A 24,741-nucleotide genomic window follows, 5' to 3' on the forward strand; every position below is an offset into this window, starting at 1 on the left:
TGGACAGGTAACAGTGTGTTCATTAAAGATTATATTGCTGGAAACAGCTGCTTGCTGAAGCTGAAAACACAGCTGATTAAAGCAGTGAGAGGGCATTAAAGCTGTGGGCCATAAAACTGAAATACAATGCTAAAAGATGCTAAAACACTGTGGGGAAATACAGCGATGAGATTAGCTTTAGGATTATCATTGCGAGCAAATTCTTTCACATTACAACAAGTGTTTTGTTAAACTTTCATCCACTTAATTATGCAGCTTTAACAGCCTTTTGTTATCAGTTTATCCCTGACTGCTGTCTGTTTCACAAGGCAGAATTTGGTAGTGATAAAGCCAATCACAGGAGCATGTTGTTGGTTACATTTTCCTAACAACAGTCATAATTTAGCATTTTATCAGGTTCAAATTTATTAAATACGTTTTGCTTTATATTCAGTGCTTTCTGTTGTTTTCTGAATTTGAAACCTTTAACTGTGTGGATACTTTTGCATGCAGCAAAACATATAAAACAGGCTGGTGCATGCGAGAGCATAGGCTAAGTAAGCTGTATTTTTAGATATGTGATACTTGTCATCGGAAGCCAATAACATTTATAACCCATACATGCAGTTCTTAGGGCAGTTATGATGCATTAATGGTTCCAGCTGAATCATTCATATCTGGCTTGCTAAAATATACAGTATAACCATCAGAATATGAATTATTTGGTGATGCTTTGAATTATGCATGGAGTTTGCTGTTGGGAGGTCAGGGGCGCCATGGCGATTCGAGTCCTTGTCTCTGCTAATGGCTTGCTGGATAAAAGCACAGAAACAAGCATCATGCCTGAGCCATGCAACGTTTCATTGCTGTGTTTGAGTGAGCTCAGCTGAGGATGACTCAGAGGCTTGGAGAGGAGATCCAGGCCTGTTGTTGTGTTGTGAAGCCCTCTGTTGGAAAAGTAATGGCAGTGCATGAGCCAAGACAGTATTTAACAAAAAGGATTTTAACATAAAGTATGTTAATACTTTATAATGTGATGCTTTATGGTTGATTTGTGGACTATGTTGTTTTTGAAAATAATAAAATAAATAACTACTGAAGTTCTTTCCTAATGTCAAAGAATTAATTATAAAATTTCATGAGCTTAACTTATTGTGCTCTTTGTCAGTGTTCCCTCAGGATCAGATCCCTCAAGTTCAGTCACACCTCATGGCTGGTTCCGCAAGAAGCCTGTCCACCACCGTCTGCTGGGCACCCAGCGAAGCAACTACGACCTGCGGGAGCGGATCTGCATCGGCAGCATGACTGCCCTGGAGACTGCCGTCTATCAGCAGGTGCCCACTGATGAGGCTGAAGCCCAAATGTTGGTCAGCGCTGATCTGGATGACATGAAAAGTAAGAAAAATACTACATTGCATTTTTAAAGCAGTTTATGTTCAACCCAATATTGCAGAAAAACATGTAATAGACACGCGGTCCACTGTGTCCATTTCACGCTTTGCCTCTTCAAAGTGTGAAAAGCACATGAATGCAGAAGTTGCAGTAAGTTGCAGTGAGATGCAATACCAGCAGAGGGAGATATTTTATTGAAAGCAACATGAAAATAATTAAATTCCGTTTTATTTTTATAGCGCCAAATCACAGCAACTGTTGGCTCAAAGCGCTTGATTTATAATCGCGGGGCAGTGTTTAAACAGCCATTACTCACACATTTTCATGTACATATTTAGAAAAAAATATAGAATTCAACTTGATCTAATAATGCTGTGAATAAATCGATAGGTGTGTTTAGTACTTTTTACTGGACAGCATCACAGACTGCGATGCTCTGTGCCACTGTTAATAACGGTAATAAAATTGTCATTTTATTACCATTTCTCCCACATCATGTTGATGAAGGTGTAGAAACTCCTTTTAATAGAGTGGAGACATACAGTGCAATAATAGAGAGAAGGACTGGAGGGAGGCTTAGGGCAGGAAGATAAAACCTGGTGGAGAGGAAATTGGTAATAGCGCAGAGGGGTAAGGGAAGAGTGCTGCTGGCTGAGGTAAGTCAGCCTGCAGGCTGCTGGAGCAGGAGCAGGAGGGCGGGGTTGGCAATGGCCATAACAATGAGAAAACGAGTGAGGAGGTAAGAGGAGATTTAGAGCAAATTGAGGCAAAGACCTGTTGAAACCTGTGTGTGTTTGAAATGCTTGAATAACTGTCTGTTTTCAGGTAGCTATGGTATTGTTTTTATTACTAAATGCAAGTCAAATAGGGGTTTTTATGTGATTATTGGGGACAATACAAAAAAATAGCCTTTTAAATTCCTCACTGGTGTTGAGGAAAAGCTTTGGAGCAGGACAACGGTAGATGGTTGTCTTCATCTCTGAAAGCACCTTCTGAGATGACTCATTTTTTCTTATCACCCACGCCACAACAGTGATGTGTGTGGCGGTGGAGGAGGGAGGGGAGTCTTTGTGAGCTGCCTGTATTGTTATATATCAGCCAAGGACTATGTGTGTTAGTGTATTATTGATGTAAATGCCAAGTAAATTCAGTGAGTTAAAAATGAAGACCTTTACTCGGATCAGTGCTCTGATCTGATTGTACGTGGATATGACTTCAGACTCTTGGCTGTGTGCACCTCGCAGTAAAGGAAAGTCAATGTCAGTGTGTATTATTCCTAACAGAGAGCTGGATACGTTTCCCTCGATGTTATCTTGAGTGTTGTTGAAGACATAATAAAGCCTGCTGCTTTGACTACAGATTAAATGATTAAATAGAAGCCTGTTTCCCTCTCATTAAGTGACTAAATATATCCAGAAATAACAGGACATTTTTGATGACATAATGATGGTAATGTGTGGATTGGGTTTGCCGCCCTCTGCTGGCTGTGAAAAGTACTTCAGCACAGCTGTCCACTATGCTTACACAATTGAAACATTCCACCTTTTTATATATATATATATATATATAAAAAATTTGGATTTTATAATTTTTTTTTAATAATTGAATTTTGGATATTTTAATATTGATTGAAATAACAAGAATATTAATGTATTAAAATCACATTCAACAGTTCCTTTTATTTAAATATCTTTAAATGTCAAATTCTTACATTTAAAAGCACAGCATTGCACAGATTTAAAATACTTTAGTCCCAGATTTGTAGTATAACTGGAGCTAAGTAATGCTTTTGATGCAAAAAAAAAAAAAAAAAAAAATAGGAAAAAGTCTTCTACAAAGTGTATTTTGTTTCAGCAGTGCTTCTTTTAACCTAGAAAGCCTTTGCAACATTTATTGACTCCATTTCTTCACTGAGGCCCAACATTGACGGGTTTTGCTGTTTTGGCTCCATCATGAACATCCCACACATCCTGTCTCATGAAACCAGCCCACACAGCCCCACATATGCACTGTTAAAAATAAGCCTTCCAAAACAAAAGATGGAGGAAGGAGGAATTACATTATCGACTCATAATTTTTGCACATGTAGGCTGTTCCTGTAAAAAAGTCTTTGTATTTATTCACTTATATGTCACCATCCTTTACACATATTGCACCCTTAGTTGGCTTCATATTGTAATATGTAGCACAGTTATGGAAGTAGACATGAGCTACACTTATTTTTGCACTCCATACTTCATTTTGTTACGATTAGTCTTAATTGTGGGAGACTTTTTTTTTTTTACCACATTCTGCACAAAGCAGCACTTTAGGAAGGTCCAGGCTTAAATGCTCAGAATTAACAGAAAGAAATTGTAAGTGATAATAAAACAATAAATGCTAAAAAGAGGATTTTTTTTTGGAAGCAAAAGCTTGTATGGCCACAGAAATACTCTCTCTCCGAGCATCAGGGGGCTTTAATTAACAGAAGCCTGCAGTCGATTCCCCTTCAACGCCGACCCTGCCCCTGGCTTTTCCTGCTTTCCCAGAGCAGAGCAATCATTGACTGTTTAGGGCCCATCTAGAAACAGAAAAACAGGGCATTGGATTTGTAGTGAGTGATGCTTAGAACATGGAATGGCCATGTATATCATTAGTGTGTGCTCCCCTGTTACGTTTTGGTAATTTACACTTCAAGTACACTGACACGTCTTAATCCGTGATGTGATTTTTATCAAGTGGGACAAGTTTGCAAGAAGTCACACTTACAGAACCACGTGTAGATGGGAGTGAACACCTCAGCAGGTCATTCATAAAACACAGTTTTTTTAATACAGATACAGTCGGTTTATTTCAACAATGACATGAGCAGCACAAATAAACAGGTACTCTGAAAAGAGTATGTAATCTAATATAAAAAAAGGACGGGAAAAAAAGGACTATGCGGTTTCCTGGAGGTTGTGACAGGAAAATCTGATAGCTCAGGTAGAGTGTGGGATTTATCAAGAGAAGGGTTGTTTTTTTTACAAACAAGTCTGCCTTATAACCCTGAAATTTGGTTAACAGATGTAGGGATATACAGAAGAAGAAGAACACAAAACTTTATTTACTGTTGGATGGAATTGCATACTAGCATCCTAATAACTAAGTTATTGCTGATGTGTCACATGCATTAATAAAAACCTGCAGTTTCTCACAGCATGCAGGGAAAAATGAAAGCCATACCCTCATTAAAGTCAAAGGAAAGAATCAGACTCACAGGAACCTGTGAGGAACAACAATTATTCTATCATGTTTCAGTTGTATTTTGACATTTCAATATGTCACTTAAAAGATACACAAAAGTTAGTGTTTGATGTTGCTGAGCTGTGTGTGCACAGATTGGTAAGTTAAACGTTTTTTCTCTTTGTATTATGGACTGAACTCTGCAAATAGACCATATGGCCTATATTAGACTACTGTGCTGATTGTTACACCGATGGCCCATGTACTGTTACTTGAAAATAAAAGTATTAAGGACCAAAATTATGAGGGGCTTCACTCTTAGAATTCAGGGTGCGGACTCTACGAGAGAGCCAGAGCTTTGGCACCATGCTCACAGCTTTGAGCGAGCCACCCACACCAATTACACGCTCATTCTGCTAACAACTCCCCCCGGCATTCCAAATAAATTAACACTCCTAGCAGCAGCTATCACCGGCATTCTAGGCTCAGTGGAGTTAAAGCTTAGAGTTGGAGTTTTTTTTGGTTGTTTTTTGGTGTTAAATGGTGGACTAACAGCAGTAAGATGCATACTGTAATCCTTAGTACTGTATGATTAATTTAATAACTAACTAATTTATTAATTTAATAGCACAAAAGTTTTGTGTTAGCATAGACCAAGAGGAAATCTGGCGAAACACTAGTTGTGTTGACAGCTGTAAGGTAATAAATCAACTTGAGGTCTTCTTGATAGCTTTTCAACAACGTCTTCAACAGGATTCAAAAAGATACTTCTTAACCGGAATGAGAATATGACCTCAGTAATGTTAGTCTGCCTCTTTAAATATCATTATTTAAAGCTTAAAATATCCGAATCTGTGTTTCTGATGTTTAAAAGCAATGTGACACTCTTTGACATTAATATTCAGGTTGGGACTTTTATAAGCCAACTGTTAAATATGGTGATTAATTAAATAATACTGGGACTTAAACTCCAAGATAAGATGGAGGAAAAAGGGGGCATAAAAAAAGGAAGAGTATAATTTTTGCAAATATTTTTGGTGGAGCTGCATTACAAATGATAAGCCTGTTGCTGCTGGCATTCGTCAGATCAGTGTTTTTTGCAGCAGCACTTCATACAAAGCTTGAAGTGCTGCTGTCGGTCTTGTGAGACAGCGAAAAAATGCAACACTTTATGAGATTCTTTAATGGAAAAACAAGGTATGCTTGATGGAAATCTTACAGTGTGAGGTTCACCCGCTAGACTCCGATTATTGTGCATAGCATCATTTGTTTTTTAAAGAGAATTCGCCGTTTTGATCAGACAGATCCAATCTAGCAAAAGACCCGTGCAATACAGAGGCGGGTATTCTGTTCTTCTCATCAGATAGGTTTAATTTCAGCTGGTGTATTGTTTGTTTCTCAGTATGTATTTTTGCATCTCTCTTTGTGCTGTGTATGTGTGCTTTTTCAGTTTAATTCAGTTTAGGTGGAGATCCCAACCTTTGGCCCTTCTACACATCACGTGGTTGGAAAGTGATTGCGGTGCTATGGAAACAAAAGGCAACTCCTGATCTCTGATCCGCTCTTTCATGCTTTACCAGTAACCCCAATGATCAATAGCGTGTGGACATTGTTAGAAAAGGGCGGTGCCTCCATTCAGCTGACAGCTGATGGTCTGTTAAAGTAGACCATCCCTTATCAATACGTGATTTTGGAGTTGCAGCTAAAGTGGATGTCAAAATCTTTTATTTAGCTCTCTGATGGTGGATCTAGCAGGAGCTTACTGCCTAAGGGTGCTGCTCCAGCTTTGCGTTCGGACTTAAGGCAAAAAAGTGTATTTTTGTGACACTGAGGATCTGCACATGTGACTAACTTTTATATTTTTGGAGTGAAAGGAATATTGAATATTTTCATTGACAATCACCCAGATTTTTTTTTTGTTCCACTTTGATGCATGCAACTTATTTTTCAAAAGTTGCTACTGTGACCACCAACTGTTTTTTGTCTCTCAAGAGTCGGTTAGCTTGGACTTGGGTGCTATTGCACAACCAACACAAAGAGGCAGTTACATCCAGACTCTTCAGGTCAGTAGACCAGGGAGAGCAACGGCATTCAAGAGTTGGATGAGCAGCGTGTCCCCTTGGACGGAGGTGGATAGGAGGAGGTACCGACCGTGGAGATGACAGACATTGAGGGACAGGAGAACCAAGGAACCAAGAAGCACCATGGACCAGAACGACGTTGCAGCACCCAGAAAGGCTTTGGAACCCCAAAGCAACACCAATTTGAACACCGCAGCTCATTTTCAATCGTGGATGGATTTGAGGATTTTGAAGAGTTTGTTTTGGATTTTGATGATTATGACTTGCTCGAGTCAATCCACAGCCAGCTGGGGTCACCCCTCGAGCCTATCCGTAAGTTGGGCGTATTTTCTGTGGAGGTTCCCCACTCCTGAGTAGGATTTCATCTGTTTAAATGATTGATATTTGACAGGAGTGACAGTTGCGTCATGCTTCCGAAACTCTGATGTAAACATATCGGGGAATTCACATGGGCAAGCATTTTATTCTATTTTTACATGATTAATCAATGGAAGGGAGCTCACTTGTTTCCATTGATCGTTTAGCCTGCTGCTAGCTTGATTATTGGCAGTAGAGGCTCATTCATGGCCACACACTGAACAGAGTTGTCCATGGTATTGAACGAATTGACACAGTGCTCGACTGCTGCTGTTTCCTACTTTTCTATTGATCCAGTGGCACCTATTTGGCTTTGGGCTCATCCACAGCTAGAGCGGAAAGACATTTCATTGACAAACCATGAGTGGTTCTGCTTTTTTAATCCCTCTGTTGGCTTTGAAACATGGCGTACTAGTGCTGTCATGATGCTAAGTTCCAACACATGGATGAGAAATTTTGGGATCAGCCTGAGTGTAGGATTAAAGTTAAAACCTTAATTAGGTTATTAGGTTATAATGTGCATTTGTGGACTTCTTTTTACCTTTCCCAAGACAGATGAAACCACTGGGGTTTATTTTTTGGGGTCATAAAATACATTTAGTTGTTTATTACCTGTTTTAGCAGATGAGTCAAATTATGATTCCAACCAAAGTGATTCCTTTACAAGGGAAACCTTAAACCTCCTAAGACCCGAACTCTTTCATGGCAATTAATTTTTAATTTCTCTTTGCAATTTGGAATTACAATTGAGTAATGATGTGCAAAACTCTTTATTTGGTGTCTGAACACAGTATAATTTTTCCTGAGTACAAAAACAAAATGAGAAACAACAGTTGTGCCCCTTTGAGCAATATGGCTCATTTAAAAAGCCATTTGAAAGAGCAAAATTTAGTGTTGTGGTCTAGACAACCCAAAATGTGATGTGCCCATATGTGGACGACAGGTCCTAGGAGGTTAGACATGTTGATGGCAATAAGGTGTATTTCAACACAAACCATGATGTTTTTTTTAACCCAAGGCCAGTATTTTCATGTGACTTTAAGTAACAATGAAAATGTATAGAGAGAGAAAGTGAAAAGTGAACAGTCAGACAAAGCAGTGTTGGTGTCATAACAGATGAATAATTTTTATGCTTGGAATCTGAAAATGAGAAGTAACTTCATGTAACTTCTTGTACTGGCTCACTCAGTTATTTTTTGATATCACTCGTATAGATATCAGGATTCCTTTCACCCATGAAGGTGGAGTTCACGAGCTGTCTTTTAGATTAACTTCATCTTAAGTGGCTGGTTTCCTTTGATTTTTTACTTTTTTTCGTTCATATAATCTGCGTAGCCTTCTGCTTTTTATAGGGGATGATAATGAATCTTCTAGACTGCTAGTAGGTAAATTAAGACACCTGTTGCCATTACCCGTTTGTGATTACAACTAAAATAGCTGTTCAATGGGCTGATGATGTCTCACTTTTTCAGACTAATTCCTTACCCCCATAAAATGAAAATCATTCCTCATCCCAAACCAATTCCTGAAATAAATTTGAATGACTGTCATTTACATCACTCTCAGCTGTTAGCTTCAGGCCTTTTACCTTATGTTACCTGGGATAGACTTCAGCCCCCTGTGACCCTGTGTGTTGTATAACAGGTTAAATCAGTGGAGTGATGCATATTTTAGCGCTGCCATCACTGCAACTCAGTACATTGTTGTTTCTAGTATAGCCTCATTGAACGGCTAGCGTACAATAGTTTTATCTATGTTATTTATTTTTATTATTTTATACACAAATTCATCGTGTTTTTTATATAAAGACCACATTTCACAAAAATCAAAATTATTACTGCCTGGGGGTTTATATAACTGGAGTAGTGCCCCTATAGGCTGAATTGACATGAAGCCAAGTTTACAACATGTAATTTGAAATGTTGCATGTCAGCATTTTATTTTAATAAATCTTTCACAAAGAATAAGAATAAAGAGAAACAAACACAAAATTTTTTCCCCCCATTTGTCCACTTTTATCTATTCATGAAGGCAAAAAATCCTAGATGACCTCTAATTTCCTGCTTCTAAATTCAAATTGTACTCGGCCTTTAAAATCTTAGAAATACAGTGTCTAACTTGATGCGTACTCTGGATGGCATTAGCTTGGCCTCCAGTAACACTGTGAGGAATCCTGGAGTCATTTTTGACCAGGATATGTCCTTCAGTGCGTATATCAAACAAGTATGTAGGACAGCTTTCTTCCATTTGCACAATATCTCTAAAATTAGAAACATCCTGTCCCAGAGTGATGCTGAAAAAACTAGTTTGTGCATTCATTAATTGTAGGCTGGACTACTGTTTTTCACTATTATCAGTATGTCCTAAAAACTCCCTGAAAAGCCTTCATTTGATCCAAAATGCTGCAGGAAGACTGCTGAACGGGACCAAGAAAGACAAAGTATATTTCATCCATACTGGCTTCTCTTCATTGGCTTCTTGTTAAATCTAGAATTGAATTTAAACTTGTAAAATAATCATTCCCCCTTTTATCTTAAAGACTTCATACCACCCCATTAGAGCACTTTGCTCTCAGACTGCTGTTTTACTTGTGATTTCTGTGGTATTTAAATCTAGAGTGGGAGCCAGAACCTTCAGATTTCAGGCCCGTTTTCTGTTGTACAAAGACGCTGCTTTTAAGATTAGACTTTAAACTTTCCTTTAGAGGAAAGTTATGTAGTTAGGGCTGTGACACGTGACCCTGAATCCCCTCTTAGTCATGCAGCAATAAGCCTAGGCTGTTGTGGGCTTCCCATGATTACTGTTTCTTCTTACTCACTTTTTTTTTTTTTTTTTTTTTTGAGCCTCCCAGCAGGTTAAAAGGAGGTTTCTTCCTGTTAAAGGGGAGTATTTTATTCCCACTGTCGCTTGCTCATAGAAGGTCCTCTGATTTTGGGGGGTTTCTCAGTTTTCTCTGTATTATTCTTACAATATAAAGCTCCTTGAAGCAACTGCTGTTGATGCGTGAAGTACCGAATGAGGCTTAGTTGCAAGTGCCAGGCAGTGGTTTGAGTATTTCAGAAATTGAAATAAAATTTTCCCATAAATCCAAGTGTAGGGTTGACACAGAATCCAGTAAACAGTAAACTATGGATAAAAATGCCTTGTTGATGTCAGATGAGTCAGAGGAGAAAGGTTACACTACTTTCAGAAACTAAATATAACCACTCCTTACAACCAGTGCAGAAGAGCATCTTTGAACACAGTAGTTAAATCCTTGAGGCAGAAGGGCTAAAGAAGCAGAGGACCTTACCAGGTACCACTCATAGCATCTAAGAACAGGATACTGAGGTTACAATTCACATGTGCACACCAACAGTGGACAAGGGAAGATTGTAAAGCGTTGCCTGGTCTGATGAGTCCTGATTTCTACTGTGACATTCAGATGGTACGGTCAGAATTTGTTGTAAACAATGGTGTGGTGTTGGATATATGTTCTTGGCACACTTTAGGCTACCTGGGACCAACTGATCAACACTTAGACACCATCCCTTTATGACCACAGTGTACCCATCTTCAGGTGGCCGCTTCCTGAAGGATAAAGTCTCATGTCAAACTTAAATCATTTCAAACTAGTTTCTTGAACGAGTTCACTGAACTCAAATGGCTGAAATATATAACTGTATTTTTTATTTAGCAGATTAAGGAAGGATTAAGGTGGCTGTGAAGGCAAAAAGAGTCCCACTCTGTACCTATATATACACCTAAAAGTGGGCTTTGAGTGAATATAAGTATTTACATTCATTAGATTAAGCTCTATGAGCAAATGTAAGGTTACAGGTCTTGGTACTTCCAAAGATTTTTTTTTTTCTAAATGCTTCAAAGTTCATCAGACATTCAAGAAATATCTGGACAATTGTTGCTCTAGTGTGTTGGATTATAACCTACTGTGGTTCAGGTATCTAAGTCACGGTTTCTCTGCGAGTTTGAAGGAGAAAGTCTGACATGGGTTCAACAAGTTCAAGAAGATGGACAGAATGTCCTTTTCACCTACACTGGAATGCCCTTTCTTTGCCCTGCCCTGTAGTGAGAAAAAAACAGCTCATCCAGATCAGCTGAGGCAGTTCAAACAAGGCCAGCCTTCAGAGGTTTTTGCCTGGGAGACTGTACAAAATAAAATATAGCTTAACTTCATTTTCATTTCCATTCTCTCTGTTTCCCCAAGGAAGGCATGACGCAGCAGGATGGAACACTAACAGCAGTTTGTGCACACACAAACGCTCAGCCTCCAGCTGCTCAGGGAGAAAAATTAAAAAAGACAGTGTTTACTCGGGAAGAAATTATTTTCATGCACTGGCCGCTCTGGCTGGTCGGCAGCAGTACAGTCCACCATTACTGTGGCATACACAAACCCGATCCACCAGCCCGTGTTTCTTTAGTTTTGAATTGTAATGAATTGTAAATAGATTATGATAATCAGAACTTGAAATCATTTCTCTCTAAACATATTTCTACATATGTGGAAAAGCTATGTTAGCTTTAGATTTCCATTCCCTTTATTCAAATTTAGGGACCACCCAATCTTCCCCCTCTGTTGAATGGAGAGTCGTTGCCAAGGCTGCCTCATTATCCAAAATTCAATAACATGTGATTGGCAGGTCGAGGAAATTGAATTTGAATATAGTTTTTATGAACTGACAAATGTTTGTGCGTAAAACCTCCTCTTCTGTAACAATTTCCTGTTCCACACAATACTGTGTAGTCTGTGCCTTATGTTATTGGACGTTCCAGTATGGAGCACTTTTTTTTAAATAAAAGGACACTCGATGTGTTAACAGTCTTTAAAAAAGCAGTTAGGCCTACCTCTTACTAAATGTCCATATTCGGGTTGTTTACTAATAATCCAGACATCACGACTTAGCAATTCTGACCTCTTACATTCTGATTCGACAACACCAGGTCACAGATTTGAGGATAACCCCGGGGTGCGTCGGCACCTGGTGAAGAAGTCGTCCCGATGTCACATGAGCCGAACCAGCAACAGTTCTACGCCGCTGTGCAGCCTGAAGAAGAAGAAGAGGGCTGCGGAAAAGAAAACTCACGAGGTTTGCGGCGCAGTGACAGCCATGTCTTGTTTTGCTTATTTTTTTAATCACATGCAGTAGCATAGCTGGTGCTCTTTTCACCATGTCAGAGTATTTGTTTTTTGTGCGTCAGCATGACAAAATGTGGTCCTGGAAACATATGCTGTTGCAGGGACACAGTCAGATGTGAGTACTTTTGCACATGTGCTGGGGCTCACAGCCTCCTGATAGTTGTTTCTTTGACTGACTCTTTGATTTTATTATGATGGCACCATAAAGAAACTTCTTTGTTTCATGAGTGAGCTTCCTTTGAATAGCTTGCTTTGTTACGAATTCTATCCTTTAAAACAGTGTTAAATAATTTTATGTTGGCACAGTGGCAGAGATAAACAGTGCCAACAACTGAGATTGTTACTGACATTTTTACTGTGTAATAAAGGTGGTGCAGGGAATACGTGTCCATAAGGAAATGTCTTGTCCTTTAGCTAATAAGTGATCCAAAGGCTGCTAGCAAGTTACAAAAGGAGACACTGTACAATGGCTTTACCTTTTTTGCCATTAACAACGCCGTGCTGCTCTCCAAACCTTAGTGATTATAAGAGATGGATGTGGCTTCTGTGTCTGAAATGATCATTTAATGTGTAAGTGCCTTTAACCCGCATTGTTTGTAATGGCCAGCAGGGGGCATCTCCTCTAGCTACATAATGAAATTAATTTCCATAGAAGTCTATGGGAAAACAGCCCTCGTCTCGTGACCTGTGACCTCAGTAAACACCTTCCTCGCGAGCTTATGGTTTCAAGTCTTGCTGATTTTAACATGATGTTCTTTTTGTAAATAATGGTCTTCATTACAGTCAAAAAAGAAATTAAATCCAGGTATCTTCAGTTGACAAGTTGCTATCATTTAAATGTCTCTTGTGTTTCAGTTTCTTGGTCAGACTGGTTCCTCTATGAAAAACCTGGTGCTTCTAGAATAACCTTTGCTAAGCAATAAGTTGTGTCACGATGGCTTTATCCATTTACAGTCTGTGTTTGAAAAAAGCTTGATGAGGGGATTGAGAAATAACCAACATGCAGATATAAGCTGTAGGCAGACGAACCAAAACTAAAAGCTTGAAAAGGCGAAAATAGATCAGCAATGCTCAGGGGAATTGCAGAGTTGGGGGATAATTTTGTGTATGCTTTTCCCCTTTCTCACACACAATCCTAGTTAGTATTAGTTTAAGTATTGAGCAGTAGAGCTTTAATTACAGGTCCCAAGTGTAGTCTTACTGTAGCTTAAGCACAAAGTGCATATTTGTTTCTTTTGAGTTTGACAGTCAAAAACAAAAATTGTGTTGCTCTGAGGAAAAAGTCATTCTTTTTAAAAATGTAACAGATTGTCCCTCCAGACCACTTTATTCTTCTTAGTTCTGTCCAAAGACAGCGAGTACATGATGCACACAGCCTTTCTCTTCGCTGGTTGAGTGTGCTGTGTGCACTGTCTGTCTTCAATCATTATTTTATTCTTTCTCCGTGTATGTTTTGGTAAACAAACTGTATTGAAGATAGGAACTTGGAAAAGAAGTTGGGGGGATTTTCACAGCTTTAAATGTGTTCCAAGGAACTTGATCATGGATTATAAACAACGTGATAGACATGTTTTTCCCCACTGAGTTACACCCTCATAACACAGTTGTCAAACATATTCCAAAAGTAATCTTAGACAGGTACGTGTAACGGGTCAAGTGTGTGCTTTAGCGCTTATGTTTCTGTCCTGTTTTATCTCCAGTTGTTTGTGGAGCTGAACGAGCTGATTGTGGAGAAGGACCATGAAATGCGATGGAAGGAGCGCGCTCGCTGGATCAAGTTCGAGGAGGATGTGGACGATGAGACGGACCGCTGGGGAAAACCTCATGTGGCCTCACTGTCCTTCCGCAGCTTGCTGGAGCTTCGCCGCACCATCACACATGGTAAAAAGCTCCTGCGTGTGTGCAGCAAGCATCAGATTATCAGTCATGCGGTTTATCGTATGTGCAGCTGAAATGAAATTCACAAACATAACTGAGATATGCAGAAAACCGCAAATTGTTTCCTGCTTTGTTTCAAGCTAGTTGCTTAAAACTGTTTCTTCTTCTTGAGACTGAATAAAGTTGCAGCAGCGACTTGTTTGGGTTGGCCTTTCTTCTCTAGGTGCCATCCTATTGGACCTTGAACAGACCTCTCTGCCCGGCATCGCCCACCTGGTCGTGGAGACGATGATCATTTCCGATCAGATCAAAGCCGAGGATAGGCCCAACGTTCTTCGGGCCCTGCTTCTTAAACACAGGTCAGTAACCAGGCTGACACTAGCATTAGGCTGTGCCTGATTAAATGCATCTCCATTTCATAACATTATTTCCTGTGGTGGTAAACAGTGAAGAACCGCAGTTCAAGGAGAAGATGTTTCAAGTTCATGGAAAAGAGATGAAAAATAAAAGCCAGAAATTCATCTGCGAGGCTTTTTTTCTTGCCACTGATGAAATCCTGAGACACTATCCATCGGAGATACAGAGAGCATGAAGAAAGACAGAGAAAGTGAGCAGGGGCAGCGAAGCGAGCTAGAAAGTGAATGAAGTGAGGGAGGGAGTGGCAGCGGTGGAAGCAGAGCAGTGAATCGTAGAAATAAAAGTGATTGTTTTCCCCGATTGGTTTGCAGCAGTTTAATTATAAAGACTAATTAAAGTGCTAACACCACCTTCGATTTTTGTAACACAGGGTGTCATCCTGTGCGCTGCTGCTGCTTTGTGTTTGTAGGCGTGTGTGCCAGTGTGTGCACCAGCTCTGACAGATAGAGAGCAGAAAAAAAAGATGAACAAAAGATGTGACTTGGTGTGTATGTTTTTCCAAAAGTTCTCATTGTGTCAGGGGACGCAGAAGAAAGAAAGAAGAAAGTTCTGAACAAACCATTTAGCTTTCTTGAAATATTCGAAAGGAGTCTGGTTAAGGCTCTTTTTGACTTTGTGCCTGACCCTGAGTAAAGATCATATTAACGTGTAACACACTTATCTTAAGAAAAGGTTCTTTAAGTGTTCTTTATGCGTTTGGATTTACAGTAGCTTAATGAGAATGTGCTTCCTTAACATGTTTATCTTTGGATCTTTGAGAAAAAAAGCTTCCTGTTTATCCCTTGACTCCTGTTTCATGAGATATGCCCTAAAATCAGTGAGATTTAGTTGGTTCTTTACCCATGTATTAACCAACCTGTCAATTTAGGGTACTGTGGATGCAGCTTTGTTTACATTCTGACCCTGGATTGTAGGTTTGGTCGTATGAAGAATTAGATCCAAGCCTTCCTGCTCATTAATCATTATCCCACAGAGGAGAGAAAAAAAATTCAACTCAGGGGAACTGAGCTGGGAATTTCCAAAAAGGGACATTTAACAAGACTTGGCTCATCAACTGGTGTACTTCCCCCGGGTTGACTGAACTGCAAATGTCAAGACTAGGCTGTATCTGTACTGAGTGTTAAAGCCTGTGCTGTTAGACTTAGCGTTTGACTCTTCATTGTGTGGTCCTTCCTGGATGTTTGATCTTTGCCTTTGTTTAAGACTGGTGCTGATTGCTACGCACTGAGAGTGAAAAGGAGAGTGTAAAATGTATGTGTCCCCAAAATTCACTTTATAAATCCAGGCTTACTCTTTTCCTAAAAAACTATATGTGTTTTCATTTCAAATGTTTCCTGTTTCTTTCTAGCTGGCTCAGCTGTTATTTGAGCCGAGGAGTTTTCAGCGCTTTGTTTTTTTCTGCATTAACAAGTCTAAGCCAGCCACTGCTGGATCGATGATGTTGTTGGAAATTATTGGGTGTGATGCTGTTAAACCAGCGGAAGTGTATATGAGTAGATATGGGAAGGTGGTGGTAATCATAGTACACTAGAACGTGCTTTTAGTTGTCATAATCCGAATTCAAAAAAGTAACATTTAACTAGCTATTCACAAAACACATGAGGCTATAGTTACTTACATCCTGTACCCAAGTCAAACAAATAAAAGCATGTAACTGTGACTCCACTGCTCCCTGATAGTTGCCACTCATTGATTTGCCCTGGCATTGACACGACAGCTAAACTGAGATGATACACGTGGCCAATCGAATAGCGCTCTATAACACAGCGCATTACATTTTACAGTTACATAACTAGAGACGGGAAACAAGTCGAATAAATGTTGGCTAAATTACCAGAGGAAAGATGAGCCCTGCCTGTCAGAAGTACATACAATGTTACCATCTTACTCACAAAGCCTCTGATTAATATTTATAGAAACGACTCTAAATTCTGTTCTGCAGCTTATGACATTTAACTCAAGAGCTCCTGTGACTTTTGCTTTCCTAAAATGATGCTTTTGTACTTAGGTGGAAGTAGTATAGAAAATAAGATAAGGAAGACAAGCGCTGCCTCGGTCCAGAACAACTTTTGAACTTGGAGTGAGACAGTTTTGTCAACTAGTGTTGACAGAACTGTCAGGAATAAATTTCCCCTCACGCCTGTTATTGTTATACTTTACAAGGAGCTCAGAATGTCCCTTTTTTCTCCTGACTGCATAGAACCTCAGTCCTGCCAGGTTCCCCTTGTTTTTTTAAGGCAGAATGGTACAGTCTGGATTTGAAGAACAATCTCTCCTGGATAGTGGTGTGGTGACCTTGGTTAGAACCATGGATTATAGCGAAAAATAAAATATCATAAATTTAACCGTGGCAACATTTACTGTTTTTCACTCGTGTGCAAGGGACATATTTTGCACACATGCTAACAAAGAGCCACAGCAGATGCACTCAGAAGAAGCAGGCCAGTGGACGTTCTTAGCAGCAGGCCTTCATGTGTTTGTTCCATATTTCACTGCCTTTTCACATAAATTCCCAGCATGTCACTGGCTGCTTCCACAGGGAAAAGAACACTCCGTCATTAGAGTCATCGCTAGGCTAAAAGATCAGATTTATGACGTGGAATAAAATCACACTGAGGTGCTGCTAGGATTTAGCTCATCGCTTACTCAGACCACTTTAAGGATCCTTTGGAAACGTTTTGTGTGCAATTGACTTCAGTGTCACACTTCGTTCTTTTGTCTTGGGGCGCTGTCTCTTCCAATTTAAGCGCAGTCTTATTGGACCATGTGGGCCTAATGAGTGAGGTGATGTCACCAGTGGACTGAACAGTGATGTAATGAAACTTGGCCAGTTTGACATGCTTAAAAACTCATCTTTAAGTGGGGTGAAATGTGCTTAACATCACACGCAAAGAAAGCAGAGAAAATAAGGGCTACAAAGGTCAGTCTCTGGCTCTTGTATTGATACCGTAATGCAAATATCACGTTAATGTGTCAGCTCAGATTTTCCTGAAACCGCTTTCTGATTAGCTCGACCTGCAAAACGGTTTAAATTTGGAAAGATTTTGCTGATGACTTTTGTAAAATTTATGAGCTCCACTGCAGCCGCATGAGGTAAAGATGGTCAACACATTAAATGAACAAAAGATGGATTAGGTGAATAAGAAGCACAGCTGTTTTGAGCATTTCTAAAATCCAGGTAATTCTGCAGCCCACTTAAAAATGATTAAGCTGTCCTTAGCATTAGGCAATTGAGCATGGATATTTTTGGCCTTGAAAACAGTAGTTATAAAATAATAGTAAAAGCAGCTGCACCTTCTGGAGGCTTTGAGTTAAGATTATATTTCTGATTCTTACCTTTGAAAAACTGCTTACAGAAGCACCCACTGGAATTTCAGGTCTTGTGAAAGTTCACGTAGGTATTTATTAATGTCGTGGACTTCAGCCGGTGAAAAATGTTGACATTTACAAGACTGGACTGGCACCAAATTTGGTTCAGACTATTTTCGTTGTTCTTATTCCCCTGAATGACCCTTATCATTTGGTTTCGCCAGTCGGTGGCTGTCTCCAGCTACGAGCAGGCTCGGGCAGTTAACACTTTATTTGATTTTGGAGGTGCCGCCTTGTTGACAGAAATGTGTTTCCGTTCTAAAGCAGCAACAAAAGTAAGCACAGTTGGGTGAGTTGTCGGTAGCATAATCCCATAACCTTCATCTCGAGTTCGACCCCCTCCTTTTGATGGTAACTTTCTTGGCCAGTCACTTTAACTCGCTGACTTTTGTTTTCATTTACTGTCTGGTTAAATTTAGGCATTAAAAAGTTACTTGGTTGGGTGTACACCAGTAGTCTATTATCTACCACCACAAGTATGAGTCTGCATAAGTTCAAGTGTTGGAGATCGGACCTGAAATCCCCATGTCAATGTCTCTGTGTCCATGGCCTCCAGTTTTCTATCACTGTGGAGACTTTTCCTTGCAGGCAGTATAGGATGGCAGTTGCTGGCCATATCTATGGATGAGATAACAACTGCAACTGGCATTTCAAAATAAGAATGTATATGACAACAACTTTGGTGATCTCTTAGCCCTTTTTATGGCTCTCACATGAGATGGACTTTTGGGATTCAAATGAAATGAGTGGACAGGTGTTGGTTGCTTACACCATCATTAGGATCTGCTCTTTTGCTTCATAAACTGTGACCCTAATCTCCTTTACAACCTTGGTTGTGCTTTTGTGTGTTCTGCTCATTTGCAAAAGCCTCCATGTTAAGATGCTCATTGCTGTTTAATATTGTGACGTTAACTTTAATCACATTAACATTTTTTGGAGTTTAGTGAAAGTGTCACTGCACTCATACTGCAGGAATAACTGGAAATTCACTTTTTATACTTTGTATTTTTTTTTGGTTTTTTGCAGCCATCTAAGCGATCACAAAACTCGTTTTCATCGCCACCACTCATCGGGCAGTCTTCATGGCAGCTTCAACCACAACCACGTCCACGACACCAACCAGCCATTGGTGTCCGAAGAGCACGATGAGCACCACGAACACAAAGGACCCGTGTACGATCCCAAACAAGACGTTTTTGTTAGCCTGTTTGTAAGTTTTCTCTTCTCTCTCTTTTTAATGTGTTACACGTTTGTCAGTGTTTCTGTAGTTAACGTCATTTACACAGCTCATTTGATTTTTAAGAGGCTCCTGACAGAGATCTGAGAAATATGGGGTCTCGGCGATGAAACAATGTGACGTCGTTGAAACAGTGCAGGCAGACAGCGCGTTAAATTGGCTCTACCAAAGCCAAAGTGAGTGATTAAGTAGCTCTGACAAGATCCCACCGGGGTAATTGGACTCAGCTATCTAAGTGGACGGAGATTAAAGGGACGCTGAGCTGTCTTGTTTTAGTTTACAGTTTGCATTAAGTTCTAAGAAGCACACAGTGAGCACAGATTTTGAACATGGTTACACAAAATTCCTGATGTGAGGCCCTTGGCTCTCACTTTGGCATTTGAGATGCTTCTTAACAAGGTCAGAGGTCATGTAGGTAGTTCTTGAAGTTGGAGAACGCAGGCCTCCCTGCGCCACATGTGTTGAGTTAAGTTCTTAGTCAGCCTACAGGTGCTTCTGGTTAAAGCATCTTGATATATTAGCTGTGAAAACTTAATGTTCCCCCTCAGCTTAAAATGTTGGCAAATTTAAACCAGCCTATTAAAAAAATATTTTTCAGGCATAAAAAATGGTTTGAAATGAGATGTGACTGTTGATACCCACAAATGTAAGAATAATGTCACATTATTAGCGCAGTTCTCTGTTATATCACATCACCCTGGCTAGCCAGTAATGTGGGTAATCTTTGTACTGTTCTTCCTCCAAGAAATCTCTCCACCCTCTGCCGGAGACTCATCCAGCCACAGCCAGATCTATGAAACTTCTCGCCAAGATTCCCAAAGACGCTGAGGCTGTCATTGTTTTAGTTGGTAAGCTTTGGGGACAGAGTTTTTCTTCTCTGTTTTTATAAACCACTGGGAGAATAATGTTAATTTCTTGATTTGGCTGTGCCTCACAAACTGCCACTCTCAATATTTTTCTTGTGATGTACATCAAATCAGTAAGCAGGTTTTTTATTTCTTTATTTTGTCCTTTTCTGTAAGGTTGTGTTGAATTTCTGGAGCAGCCGGCTATGGCCTTTGTCAGGCTGAGCGAGGCAGTCCTTCTGGAGTCCGTGCTTGAGGTTCCCGTCCCTGTTCGATTTATTTTCGTCCTTCTCGGGCCCAGTCAGTCCAACATGGACTATCATGAAATTGGACGTTCTTTCTCCACTCTCATGTCAGACAAGGTAGCCTCCAAATCTCATTCTAAGGCTCTAAGGTGTGTCATTTTTTTTACTAATAATGATAATCTGCTAGACCAAAATAGTTTTGAATCCTAGAATATCTTTCCAGTGATAGAAAGTGGGGGTTAAAATTGGACAAGTCACACAGATTTCTAATTATCCTGCCTTTTCTGTCACGGCTATCCAATTCTGTTCTGGATTAGAACTTCCATGAGGTTGCCTACTTTGCTGATGACAGACAAGACCTCCTGAATGGCATCAATGAATTCCTGGACTACAGCATCGTGATTCCACCGTCAGACGTGGAGGGAAAAGACCTCCTGAAGACAGTGGCTGACTTTCAGAAGCAGATGCTGCGGAAGAGAAAGGAAAGAGAGCTAAAGAAGCACAGCTCCTTAATTGGAGTAGAGTCAGAAATCAAAGGTAAAAAATAATGTACTTGAATTGTTCCAGTCAGCACTGGTTCAGAAAAGGCTGGGAAACTTCAGTGAACAACTAGACCCTTGGACACTTGAGACTTGTGTATTAGGGCTCAAATCAACAGAGACTATCAACAGAAGAAACATGTCTAATCTATTCTCATGTCTGTTCTCTTCTGGAAGTTCTGGTGTTTTCATAGAATCTATTGTAAATAGAAAAAATATAAAATTCATTCACTACCTTGTTTTTTGGAGGAAGAAATTATTATACAGGGTGGGCCATTTATATGGATACGCCGTAATAACATGGGAATGGTTGGTGATATTAAAGTCCTGTTTGTGGCACATTAGTATATGTGAGGGGGCAAACTCCTCAAGATGGGTGGTGACCATGGTGGCCATTTAGAAGTCGGCCATCTTGGATACAACTTTTGTTTTTCCAATAGGAAGAGGGCCATGTGACACCTCAAACTTATTGGTAATGTCACAAGAAAAACAATGGTGTGCTTGGTTTCAACGTAACTTTATTCTTTCATGAGTTATTTACAAGTTTCTGACCACTTATAAAATGTGTTCAATGTGCTGCCCATTGTGTTGGATTGTCAATGCAACCCTCTTCTCCCACTCTTCACACACGGATAGCAACACTGCAGGAGAAATGCCAGCACAGGCATCCAATATCCGTAGTTTCAGGTGCTGCACATCTCGTATCTTCACACCATAGACAATTGCCTTCAGATGACCCCAAAGATAAAAGTCTAAGGGGGTCAGATCAGGAGACCTTGGGGGCCATTCAACTGGCCCACGACGACCAATCCACTTTCCAGGAAACCGTTCATCTAGGAATGCTCGGACCTGGCACCCATAATGTGGTGGTGCACCATCTTGCTGGAAAAACTCAGGGAACGTGCCAGCTTCAGTGCATAAAGAGGGAAACACATAATCATGTAGCAATTTCAAATATCCAGTGGCCTTGAGGTTTCCAATGATGAAGAATGGACCCACTATCATTGTACCCCATATACCACACCAAACCATCGCTTTTGTTGTTCCAACAGTCTTGGAGGGATCCATCCAATGTGGGTTAGTGTCAGACCAATAGCGGTGGTTTTGTTTGTTAACTTCACCATTCACATAAAAGTTTGCCTCATCACTGAACAAAATCTTCTGCGTGAACTGAGGGTCCTGTTCCAATTTTTGTTTTGCCCATTCTGCAAATTCTGTGCACTGATCTGGGTCATCCTCGTTGAGATGCTGCAGTAGCTGGAGTTTGTAAGGGTGCCATTTGTGAGTAGCTAATATCCGCTGAAGGGATGTTCGACTAATGCCACTCTCGAGTGACATGCGGCGAGTGCTACGCTGTGGGCACTTGCTGAATGAAGCTAGGACAGCCACTGATGTTTCTTCATTAGTGACAGTTTTCTTGCGTCCACATTTTGGCAAATCCAACACTGAACCAGTTTCACGAAACTTAGCAAGCAGTTTGCTAACTGTAGCTTGGGAGATGGGTGGTCTTGTAGGGTGTCTTGCATTGAAATCTGCTGCAATGACCCGGTTACTGCGTTCACCAGATATCAACACAATTTCGATCTGCTCCTCACGTGTTAACCTCTTCGACATGTCAATGGCTGTGAACAAAGAGAAACTTGTAAATAACTCATGAAAGAATACAGTTACGCCGAAACCAAGCACACCATTGTTTTTCTTGTGACATTACCAATAAGTTTGATGTGTCACATGGCCCTCTTCCCATTGAAAAAACAAAAGTTGTATCCAAGATGGCAGACTTCTAAATGGCCACCATGGTCACCACCCATCTTGAGGAGTTTGCCCCCTCACATATACTAATGTGCCACAAACAGGACTTTAATATCACCAACCATTCCCATGTTATTACGGTGTATCCATATAAATGGCCCACCCTGTATTTGGAAGAGCAAATGAATTGTTAAGTTATCAGCTAAATGCTAAAAAGCTTTGTTAGCAAGGAATGTGCATAGACTATATAGACAGAAACCAATACAAGCTAATTAACAACCAAACAAAATACTAGAATTTTGCTTACAAAAGCTGGACTTCTTGGATGGCCTTCTCCAAAAGCAACTGGCAGCATAAATATGGTCAAAAGGTCCACATCAGTAACTAGCAGAGGTGACGCCTCATAAACAGCTAGCATCAATCGCTACGTATTTTAGCACCCACTGGTCTGTCACAGCAGTAATGCTACTAATATTTGTAAAAAAAAAAAAAAAAGCAGCAATAAAATTTAAGATGGAAGATAAAGCACATAATTTACCCCCTGTACAGCTGTTATAAAGGAGACGTTTGTTTCTACTATAAAGTTGGACATTTTAAAATGAGGGTCAAAAAGAAATGACTCCTTTTTGGAGGTAACGTTAAGTGGCCAGTTGAAGAACTGCAGCGGTTTATTGTTTTTACTCATGGATGGTCCGTGGATGTTTGTTCATGCTGTGATGCCTGTATGAATGCCCACAGAGGTGAGTCCTGAGGAGGAGGAGGAGGGAGAACAGGAAGTGGATCCATTAAAGCGCTCAGGAATGCCGTTTGGAGGTTTGATCCACGACATCCGCAGGCGTTACCCGCAATATGTGAGCGACTTAAAAGACGCCCTGGACATGCAGTGCATTGCTGCTGTCATCTTCATCTATTTTGCCGCACTGTCACCCACTATTACCTTTGGAGGCCTCCTGGGTAATCAAAACTTACTTAAAAGATGTAGTCCATATTCTTTGATGTACTGCATCTAATTTGTCTATCTCTGTGTGGCTACTTCTGCATACAGGAGAGAAAACAGAGGGCATGATGGGAGTGACTGAACTCATTGTTTCCACTGCAACTATCGGAGTTATATTCTCACTGTTTGCTGGACAACCCCTTCTCATCACCGGCTTCTCTGGACCCTTACTGGTGTTTGAAGAGGCCTTCTATAAGGTGACTTTTAACAAGACAATGACAACACAAAGCCTCCCTCTTCATATCATACCATGTACTTTTTCTCTTGTCAGGTGATTAATCTGTCCTCTCACTCAGTTCTGTCAGGTCTACAACTTTGAGTACCTGACTGGTCGAGTGTGGATCGGCTTCTGGCTCATCTTCATCGTCCTGGTGATTGTGGCAGCAGAGGGTAGCTTCCTTGTCCGCTACATCTCACCTTTTACACAGGAGATTTTTGCTTTCCTCATCTCCCTCATCTTCATCTATGAAACTTTCTCTAAGCTCATCAAGGTAAGAATTTAAACAGTAATCAGTCCTGCAAACGCTAATAAAATCAGTCACACTATATAGATTTACTCTTTTTTTTTTTTTCTTTCAGGTTTTTAAGGAACATCCACTGATGGCAGTGTATCCCACTGACGCCAGTGGGTCTCAAAATTTGGATGGTCCCATATACAACCAGCCTAACACTGCTCTTCTATCTCTGGTGCTCATGATGGGTACTTTCTTTGTTGCATTCTTTCTCAGGAAGTTTCGAAACAGCCGGTTTTTAGGTGGCAAGGTAATAAACTTCCTTTAACCCTTTCAAACAAATCATATCATACTTCTCATGAGAATATAAATGAACTCAATAGAGCATTTTTATTACATCTAGTCTAAGTCTAAAGTGAATGGACTTCTTTAAGTTTCATGGAGACGAGGGTGAAACCACTGCGATACCTTGCCCTCACCCTATCATATGATCTATTAAGGTCAGCTGACACAGGTTGTGAGTCGGGGTTGAGGCGCTTGGGAAGAGATCTCAAGACTGCATTGTAGGTGGCTGACAGTTGGTGTCATAACCTACCGCCTCTGTTTAATTACGGTTGTACACAGGGCACATAGATGGCTTCATTTACTCTTCTGTCAAGCCCTCTTTCTTCTCAGTCCAAAATGAACATTGACATTGTCGAAAGAGTGACCTTTACCCTTTAGGTGAGGGTTTACAGTACAGTGCTGCTCTGCACAGCATACACTGTGTTGTTATCTTGTGTTTGGGAGCTTTTGTCCTTGAGATAAACCAGTATTTGTCTGAAGCTGCAGCTGGGTCTAAAGTACAATGCTCATGATAGGGT

The 24,741-nt window shown here is 40.3% G+C and overlaps 1 protein-coding gene across 1 annotated transcript in view; it reads left to right on the forward strand.

The window, feature by feature from the left end:
* The window catches only part of slc4a3 (solute carrier family 4 member 3), a 57,471-nt gene that overhangs the window by 23,231 nt on the left and 9,499 nt on the right, over window positions 1-24,741 (forward strand). The window contains exons 6-17 of the mRNA XM_031757362.2: window positions 1,148-1,374; window positions 11,952-12,097; window positions 13,848-14,028; window positions 14,249-14,384; window positions 18,838-19,021; window positions 19,794-19,896; window positions 20,071-20,255; window positions 20,456-20,675; window positions 23,168-23,383; window positions 23,475-23,623; window positions 23,723-23,917; window positions 24,006-24,188. Coding sequence (XP_031613222.2) covers window positions 1,148-1,374; window positions 11,952-12,097; window positions 13,848-14,028; window positions 14,249-14,384; window positions 18,838-19,021; window positions 19,794-19,896; window positions 20,071-20,255; window positions 20,456-20,675; window positions 23,168-23,383; window positions 23,475-23,623; window positions 23,723-23,917; window positions 24,006-24,188 — 2,125 coding nt within the window. The remainder of the gene's footprint in view (window positions 1-1,147; window positions 1,375-11,951; window positions 12,098-13,847; window positions 14,029-14,248; window positions 14,385-18,837; window positions 19,022-19,793; window positions 19,897-20,070; window positions 20,256-20,455; window positions 20,676-23,167; window positions 23,384-23,474; window positions 23,624-23,722; window positions 23,918-24,005; window positions 24,189-24,741) is intronic.

This window comes from Oreochromis aureus, linkage group 16, assembly GCF_013358895.1.
Source record: "Oreochromis aureus strain Israel breed Guangdong linkage group 16, ZZ_aureus, whole genome shotgun sequence".
Lineage (NCBI taxonomy): Eukaryota > Metazoa > Chordata > Actinopteri > Cichliformes > Cichlidae > Oreochromis > Oreochromis aureus.